This window comes from Cibotium barometz, chromosome 15 (assembly GCF_041138505.1).
Source record: "Cibotium barometz isolate CiBa-2024 chromosome 15, ASM4113850v1, whole genome shotgun sequence".
NCBI classification, from domain to species: domain Eukaryota; kingdom Viridiplantae; phylum Streptophyta; class Polypodiopsida; order Cyatheales; family Cibotiaceae; genus Cibotium; species Cibotium barometz.
In genome coordinates, this window is record NC_141060.1 from 16740483 (window position 1) to 16749848 (window position 9366).

Genomic DNA, 9366 nt, shown 5'->3' on the forward strand with positions numbered 1-9366 from the left:
CTATAAAAAGTTGAGCTTTGAAATTCTAATTGAGTCAATGGATGCAAAATGTCTAGGACATTTGATTTCACTACAACTTTAACCTAATTTAAGGTTGAAATGCAAAATTTATGGCAAAAATTTTGGTATGCCCCTTGTTTCATGACTATTGAGCCTCTTTTATGAAGGGGCTCCATAGCCACAAACAAAGAGGCAATGGCACACCCCCTTTTTTGGACCTTGAAGGCTAAAGTTTAAAAGTTCCATAAATTTTGCATCGTGACTCAAAATTGGGTCAAATTCATAGCTAGATTAAATGTCTTTGATATTTTGGAATTATAAAATTTATTTTTTATAAAACTTACATACTAGGTTTTTTACTAATCACATGCGGATACCACCCACAACCACCTCTTTCTCAAAATATAAATGCTACCTTTGTATAAGCTCTAAAACATCCATAAGAGAGGCGCCATGGGTTTTTGACTAAATCCTCTCTCCCAATCATGTCATGGGGTGTATATAGGCCAATGTGAATAGCTAATTACAATTAACTCATACTAATCAAATTTACAAGCTAATCAGCTTGTAAATAGGGGGCCATGGTATATAGGCCAATGTGAATAGCTAATCACAATTAACTCATACTGATCAAATTTACAAGCTAATCAACTTTCATGTGGCAACCTTGCCCTTCTCCCTACTCATGGATGGTTCTTCTACACCCATGTTGTCACTCCATGCTTTGAGTGGCCATTACTAGTTCTTTGCACATATACATATTTTATATCTCACGTGCCAAACAAAAAAAGTGCAAGCACTCTAAAATCCATAAAAAAACATAAAGCCCCCACCCCTCCCCTCACTATTCCATGCCTTGATCTCTGGAGATTCCATTAATCATAGGATTGCATAGCATGATGTGTCCTCTTTTTTATTATTTGATTTAACATTGATTATATCACATAATAGGTCTCTAGAAATGTGTCCTCTTTTTATTTTTTTGATTCAACATTAGTTATATTGCATAATAGGTCTCTTGAAATGACACTTTGGTAGATTCCTTTGATTGCATATCATAATATGTCTCCTAAATACACTTTTTGGTAGATTCCTTTAATTGCATACAATAATATGTCTCCTAAATACACTTTTTGGTAGATTTCTTTGATTGCATATCGTAATATGTCTCCTAAATACGCTTTTTATAATATTATATGATTTTAGATATTTTTTCTTAGGCTCCAGAGACCTTTTAGATATATTTTCTATTGATTTATGAAATTAGTAATCATGCTTATAATTTATTTAGAAATGTGCATTTAATATTGTGGCATTATTTTTCTTCATTACATTTTCAAATCTTTTGAGATAAGAGAGCTTAATGCATATACTTTGCTGAAAACATGCCAATTATCATTAATACATTGGCTAGTGTGCATATAAGAGAAAGGTTTAACTCACCCCATGAGGTCAAATGAATTATTGTGAATTTTATGTTTTTCAATCCCCACATTTATAAATTTTCCATATGAATAGAAAATAATAGATGCACATCTTTTTATCCCCATATTTATAAAATTTTCATATATTGAAAAGAATATAAAATAATAGATGCACCATGAAATAAAACATTACACATCCGTATTCAATTTATTGATTAGAACAATAACACACAATGACACATAACATCAATACCATGAGTTTTTATCAACCCTAAATTAATAATAGTAGGTCAAGAACGCATTTGAATAATCAATAAATAATATGTAAAACCCTAATTTTTCTATTAATTAGCTTAAATGTAATGGCTTAGACTTCATGGTGGAAAAAATTATGGGAAATCTTTGAGTGTGAACATAAGTATCCTTCATGTGGGGCTCAATTTTGACCTTGTTCAAGCTTGCTCTTTGTCTCTCTCTCTGATCATTGTCACTCTCTCTCTCTCTCTCTCTCTCTCTCTCTCTCTCTCTCTCACACACACACACACACACACACACACACACACACACACACACACGTAAGCATGTGCAATTACACACATACACGTGCATTATCACCTATGTAAACATGCACAACCATGCATGCACAGAAGTCATGCACAAAAACATACATGTGCATGCATACATGGACACACACATGCATGTATACACATACCCATGTCTACACATAAGCACTTGCATGCATGCATATACACATGTCATGACACACACATGCATGTCTACATATAAGCACTCACATGCATGCATATGCACATGTCCGCATACCTTTTTAATCCCTAGGGGAGTTAACCTAGGAATATGTAAGATAGCAGATGAGTTCAACAAAACACTTTACATAGATTGTTTTTTTAAAATATGTGAGTTTGGTCCATAAATGACTACACTGGTTACCTTTAAATTTACAAAATGGTTATGTTTATATTGACACATTTCATTGAAAAAGGATTAAAAAATCTACCGCCTCGAACATACAAGGTTTTCATATAACTCACCCACCACCACAACCACCCCCCCAACTACCACTCGACTCTTTTGCATCTCTTGGTGCTGCAAATGTATTCCTCCACATATTTGCATGCAAATTTCCTTTGAATTCTACCATATAAATTTCCTTTGAATTCTACCATTATAAATGCCCACATTTTTTATTCCTCGCCCAACTGCATCCAATGTTTTCCACCCATCCATCCTCACTTTCTTGTGTTTTGTACAAATTGTGACTCCCTTTCTCCACCTACCTCTGTTATCATTGCCCTTTCATACCAACTTCTCCATTTTGATTATCATTTTTTTCGTCTTTAATTTCTTCACCTTCTTTCCATACAATATATGATGTGGATATGTATGGATATACTCTAGTGATAGCTACACCACTTGACAATCAAGTCTCAAGTTAGTGTCACAAACCCTTAGACAAGGCAACTCTAAACAAAACAAACAAGACCAATGCTTGAACATTTTTCTACTCAATCGCTTGATTTCCCTATACGTGAGGATTCAGACATAGAGGCCATTGTAATGTTGGTCCTTAAAACAAGCTATCATACAATGTCTTGCACACTTCAGAGCGATTATTTATGTGTAAAGTTTTTTTTGGTTATTATTAATGGCATGACTATTTATAGTATCATTAATAATATCATTTCAAGAATGATCACATCTTCTTCCAAAATGAATTCTTGAAAGTTACAGAAAAAAGAACCTAAAGCTTCAAGGGTTGTCTTAAAAAAAAAAACATATCTTGAAGCCAGTAGTACACATTCTAAACTGTTTAACATGGGCAATCCCTATGCTATTTGGACTAAAGGCAAGACACTTCTTTTCATGGGAAGTTGGGAATGTTTGGGCCAAAATGTGGGGAACTCTTTTTATGGGGAAGGGGCTTTCTTCTTGCCTTAAGATGATTGGGTTAAAATAGCTAATTAGTTGTCGTCGTCAAGTTTCTTAATTAACGACTCATATTACACCAATATGTGGATGGTGTTTACATCAGTATCATTCTCATCTATAAAGATAGGGACCACAACTGAGGACATGCTACCTTGTCTAGACAATCCTAGAAAAGATGACACTCTTGACACAGTTGTGGGTGGTGCCACACCGGCTTGCATTTGCTCACAAGTTTCTTGTTCTAGGCCCATGTTAGTGTTTTCTTTGTGCACTTGCACTTGCATGGAGTCTCTCTTGGAGCCCTTATCTTCACAAGGCATTCCTTTTACTTCAGTTTCTTTTGATGTCTTACTCATAAGAAGTAGAACTATTAGCACTTGGATCACACCTATCAGCACGCCAACTCCATTGGGTATCTGTTTTCAAAAATAAGTAATTAGTTAGGTGTTTCAATATTGAAACAAGTTGGTAAATATATGAGAGTAAGCTCCGAGGATAACAAAAGCATAGGATTATGGATTTGATTCACCAATTTATGTGGTTATGCATGGGTTTGATCACCCAATATAATAAACTTTTTAGATATTAAAAGTAAGGGCACACAACTGCATGTGGATATAACAAAGCAGTGGACCACCACTCCATTTGATTTTTAAAAATAAAATATCCTCTCTTTAAAAGAAAAAGATCAAAAAAATGAAGGTAAAAAGTGTAAAAAAAGGATTTTACATGGGTTTGCTTATCACAACCATAACTTAAAATGGGGGTGATCTAATATTAGGTGTGAAAATTGCAAGGTCAAAAAGCATGTAATGGTGCCAACACCTCAATAAAAAGTTTACAAAGATAAAAGATGAAAAAGAAAAATATTTTTGAAAGGGTTGGAAATATCATTTTGTAGTGATTTACATGGTGAGAGCATGTTTAAGAGTGTCATTTGGAGAGTAGAAATGTAACATATTTTCCATTGGATAGTTATTCTCAAACAATCAAAGCTTACAAAAATTAAATAATTTAATTTGAGATCAAGAGCCGAATCCCAATAATTTTTAGACTATTTTGAGTCTTAGTTTCTAAGCAATAAAGTACTTCTTAACTATAAAAGTATATTTTGGTACATAATATTTTAGAAAATAATCTGATTTTTATGTGAACACTCAGATTAGCATTAAATATAGTATGCTAAGGGTCGAGCTTGTTACACAAAAATCTAGCTGAATAATATTCTGCATGGCAACATGGGGGTAGGTTAAATAAATGGGAATGAAATTTTCCCATTGTATCATCGAGCATTAGCTCAATTGTTAAGGTGTTTGGTTGATACACTTGACGTTATGGGTTCAAACCTTGCTAGCTACCCCGAATGATGCTATCTTGTAATGTTGCCTGCAGGTGTGTGGTGTTTGTGAAAGGGCATGTGGGGCCTTGAGAGGAGTCCTCTCATTAATTAGGCAATTTTTTTTTAAAAAAAAGAAGAAATCCCCCCATTAGAAAATGAAATGAATAATGATTATTAGCTATTTTATGAGCGTAGGGGGTTCTTTTTTCCAAAAAATGATTAAAAGAGACCAAAATGATAAATGATCAAAAGAAGTTGTTTAATTACCACAAATGATAAATGATTAATGATCAAAGAGTAGACATTAATTAATTGGATTGAGGAGGGTTGAATACTTACCACAATGAAGATGTCAAAGTTTATAGTCCCGTATGTTGTCCATATGACGCCCTTGATGAACGCAGCAACCGATGCCTGGGGTTGCAGGTACTTTGCATCCTTCAATTCTATTGCCATCCTCTACACCACCATTTTATAAATACAAAAAAATAAATAAATTGAAATCACCATATATATATTTAGCTTAATGGCAATGATTGTACAAAAGAAATTGCAATAAATCATGTTATCATTAGCCAATGGAGACACAGCCTAGTGGTAAGGTGTTGAAGTCCCATGCATGAAGTGTTGGGTTCAAAATCTGTTGAGGGAGGCATGAAAAAAGCACATGCATGAAGTCCCATGCATGAAGTGTTGGGTTCAAAATCTGTTGGTTGTTGAGGGAGGCATGAAAAAGCACACATGCATACCGAGAAAAGGTCCCAAAAAAATAAAATCTGTTATCATTCGCAGCATAAGCAAAGCTGTTGGTTGTTGAGGGAGGCATGAAAAAGCACACACGCATACCGAGCAAAGGTCCCAAAAAAAATAAAATCTGTTATCATTCGCAGCTTAAGCAAAGCTGGTAAGGTGTTGAAGTCCCATGCATGAAGTGTTGGGTTCAAAATCTGTTGGTTGTTGAGGGAGGCATGAAAAAGCACACACGCATACCGAGCAAAGGTCCCAAAAAAAATAAAATCTGTTATCATTCGCAGCTTAAGCAAAGCTGTTTACATATGTTGGATTAATTATTATTATTATTCTGGTCATCAATACTATATTAACAATATAGTACTAATTCTACTAGTACTATATTAACAATATAGTACTAATTCTACTACTATATAAGTATTAGTACGGAAAATGAAAATTAAACTTAAGTAGTATATATAAGTATATGTACACACACACACACACACACACACACATACATACACACACACGTGTATATAAATAACATATACACACATATATATGTGTGTGCACGCGCGTGTGTGTGCGTGTACGTGTGCGTGCACGTGCTTATACCATACATAAATATAAATATAAATATTGAAATGATGTGTATTTCTGTACATATATTAATGATTATTTTCTGCTGATAATTATGATTATTCTAATGAACTTCTATTGTAATTTTATTGGTGTTATAATTATGAGCTGGTGTGAAACGAGTAATACGTACAAATTGAGATAAGAGGGTCATGTGCATTCCACTGCTAACGACCGCACTCATGGTGCCCACCACCAAAATTCTGCTGTGTTGAGAATGGTCCAAGAGTAACAGCAACACCGCCATGATAGTAAAGCTGGCTACAATTGCTAATAGCTTCCAAAGCAAGCCAACCTGCAGCAAAAAAAAGCACCATAATTTAAACAACCCACTTATTGTTTCTCATCACACCACTAATAATCTCAATTAGATTCTCTTTACCTGATTGATCACTTTGTTTGATTGCTTGCTTATTGTTTGATTACTCACATCTATCTATATGCTCATACTTTAATCCATGATTATCTTATTAATTACATTATCTTCATCACTTTGGTTGAGTGGTTAATTGCTCACATCTATCTATATATTGCTCATGCTCTAATCCATGATAATTTGGCCCACCACCCACTTGATCAGTTCAACAACAGTACCCAACTCAGTTGAAACACCTTGTTTTGAAGCTCACAACAGGTTAATTTCTTTGATTAATACTCAGAACAAACTCATCTTTTTGTTTTATTACTAATTTTCCACGTACAATTATGACCACCACCTTTGAATTATCACATCCACTATACTTTACCACCTACAACCTTTGAATGATCTTGACATAATTAAGTTAAGTTCTCAATTATAGTATAATATTAACTTATCCTCTAGAATCACAAAGGTTAATTACCTTCTCAAAACAACACTTAACTTAATCACTGATGCTTCTCTCTTAATTTAATGGCTTACCCGTTCTTTCTTAGAGGCATAGCATAAGTAGGGTATTATGTACATGATAGAAAATATGCATCCGAAGCCATTGGTTAGGACAACCCAAAAGTCATGTGGGTGGACAAATGGAAGCCCATATAAGCTCCATAGCAAGCAGTTGAATAGCTTGAACACATAGAGATCTCCTGATAAACCACCAGTTGATTTACATCTCACCATCCTTACAACAGTAGGCCTGCAAAAATAAAGCAAAAACAAGCAAATTCATCAATTAGGCACCTAAATCATCATAATGAGCTTAATATAAGTAAATAAAATTATGATTTATTTTTACAGGTGATATATATATATATAGTTAAAACAAGCAAATTCATCAATTAGGCACCTAAATCATAATGAGCTTAATATAAGTAAATAAAATTATGATTTATTTTTACAGGTGATATACATATATATATGTATATGTATATATATATATGTGTATATGTATATATATATATGTACATATATATATATGTGTGTGTGTGTATATATATACATGTACATATACACACACACACACACACACACACACACACACACACACACACACACACACACACACATATATGTATATATATATATATATATATATATATATATATATATATATATATATATTGAATGAAACATGCTATACTATTGTATGAAAATATTCTACAATTTATTCTATCATATATTATGTTATCTAGCATATTATAATAGTGAAAAATAGAATTACAAGGTTTAAACATATCACATATTTCTATCAAGAACCTTGCTTGTATAAGCTTAGAGTTTGTAGTGAACTACTTGATCATAGAAATGATTGGATCACGCTGTAAGCCTTCTAGATTTCCAGATTAGCTAAGCTATATTATTGAACCACTTGATTAGCAAATAATTTAATCCTCAATTAAGCACCTTGCTTTGGATATTAAGGTAGATTTTATTGAACTATATTTTGATATTCTTATGAAGTCAAGCATGGTATCGCTTGATGAATTAGTCTGTATTTAACTAGTTTGAATTTGATGAGCTGAATATGATCAAGTGCAAGGGTTGAAAATTAAGCTTACGCAGATGAAAGAAAGAAGAGACAAGATGCCACGTTACCTGCAATCCACTTGCTGCAATTAGCTCCTAACATTTGCGAATAATTAAATACATGAATTTATCCAATTGAAAATTTCAAATTAGCAGAACCCAAAAAGCTCAATTAATCAACAACAGCTTGTAATTAACATCACGTTAATGCACCACCTAGTACGCCGAGCGCAGTATGAGCTATCGCACGATCACCACCCATGCTTAATGCTTAATTAATAGTAGGGTTAGTGTAATACAGATCAAAACTAGTGGTGGGCAGTGCAAGAAGTTCGCATGAATTTAAATAGCTGTATCACTATCCATGTGCTAAGTGAGAGTAATTAGCACTAATAATGATATAGATTAAGGCAATGTAGTGGCATGCAGAAGTGTGGACGAGGAGAAATGCAATGGGGGAGATTATTAATAAAGGTTTCATAACGGAATCAATTGCGTGATTCTTGGGGGTTAAGTGTGTAATGGGGTTGGCAATGGGGCGGGGAGAAAGCAAGAAAAAGAGAGACCTAGACAGTCTATAGCTTTCGGCTAATGAGTGAGTAGCAGCCTTTGTAGAAGTTGTAGTATGAGCATGTGCTTGTGGCTTCTCTCTCTCTCTCTCTCTCTCTCTCTCTCTCTCTCCCCCACCCCCACCCCCCCCAGCCCCCCCCAGCCCCCCCCACCCACACACACACACACCCACACCCACACCCCCCTCCTCCTTTTGTAGTAGTGCTGGTGTAATGAGTACCCACACCCAATTGTACCCAAACTGTGCCTATATTTGTATCCTAAGTTACCATCTTACATCCAATTCAGCTTGTTTATTGATGTAAAATCCCTCTCCATCTAATATCTTTGGACCCTCCCTTCACCATCTTATATCCAATTCAACTTGTTTATTGATGTAAAATCCCTCTCCATCTGCATCTTATTAAAACCACACATGAGTATTTGAGCCCTTCCCCTTGATTATTGATAATTGATGTAAAAACCCCCATAGTACAATATCATATCAACCTTTTATCATCCCCATCAAGAGTAATTGATGTGCTGAAGACCCCTTGTTGACATGAAGCCCCTGATGGGCTGAGAATATGGTCTATTTCAAAGTCAAAGACCCCATAACTCGATTAATGTTGTGTTGCTATCCCCTTGGCATGGATCATTGTTGAAACACCACGATGGCAAGGTTTGTGGTTAAGATGGTAACAAGAGTTGCAATTAAGCTTTTTTTCAATTGTCTTCTTGTGTGTGGTATTGCACCATGCATGTCTCTTTGCATTAATTCACTTAAA

The 9366-nt window shown here is 34.5% G+C and overlaps 1 protein-coding gene across 2 annotated transcripts; it reads right to left on the bottom strand.

The window, feature by feature from the left end:
- Nucleotides 1-3142: 3142 nt before the first annotated feature.
- On the bottom strand, nt 3143-8687 carry LOC147631017 (bidirectional sugar transporter SWEET4-like). 2 transcript variants are annotated; one of them, XM_086809351.1, is made up of 6 exons: nt 8596-8687; nt 8062-8098; nt 6983-7199; nt 6215-6376; nt 5050-5169; nt 3143-3787 (listed from the first exon to the last, which is right to left on the bottom strand). In XM_086809351.1, the coding sequence occupies exons 3-6, from the start codon at nt 7181-7183 to the stop codon at nt 3443-3445; spliced, it is 828 nt and encodes a 275-aa protein (XP_086665477.1). In that variant the 5' UTR covers nt 7184-7199; nt 8062-8098; nt 8596-8687; the 3' UTR covers nt 3143-3442. The 2 variants fall into 2 exon arrangements, with proteins under 2 accessions (XP_086665477.1, XP_086665475.1); XM_086809349.1 differs by lacking the exon at nt 8596-8687 and adding an exon at nt 8246-8583.
- Nucleotides 8688-9366: the final 679 nt, after the last annotated feature.

Excerpts from the sequence above, each read along its gene's own strand:
- LOC147631017 (XM_086809349.1), bottom strand. The coding sequence starts at position 8,291 with ATGGGTGGTGATCGTGCGATAGCTCATACTGCGCTCGGCGTACTAG. Across the intron at positions 6,377-6,982 it reads ATGCCTCTAAGAAAGAACGG|GTTGGCTTGCTTTGGAAGCT; the intron begins GTAAGCCATTAA and ends TTTTTGCTGCAG. Across the intron at positions 5,170-6,214 it reads TGACCCTCTTATCTCAATTT|AGGATGGCAATAGAATTGAA; the intron begins GTACGTATTACT and ends ATGGTGGTGTAG.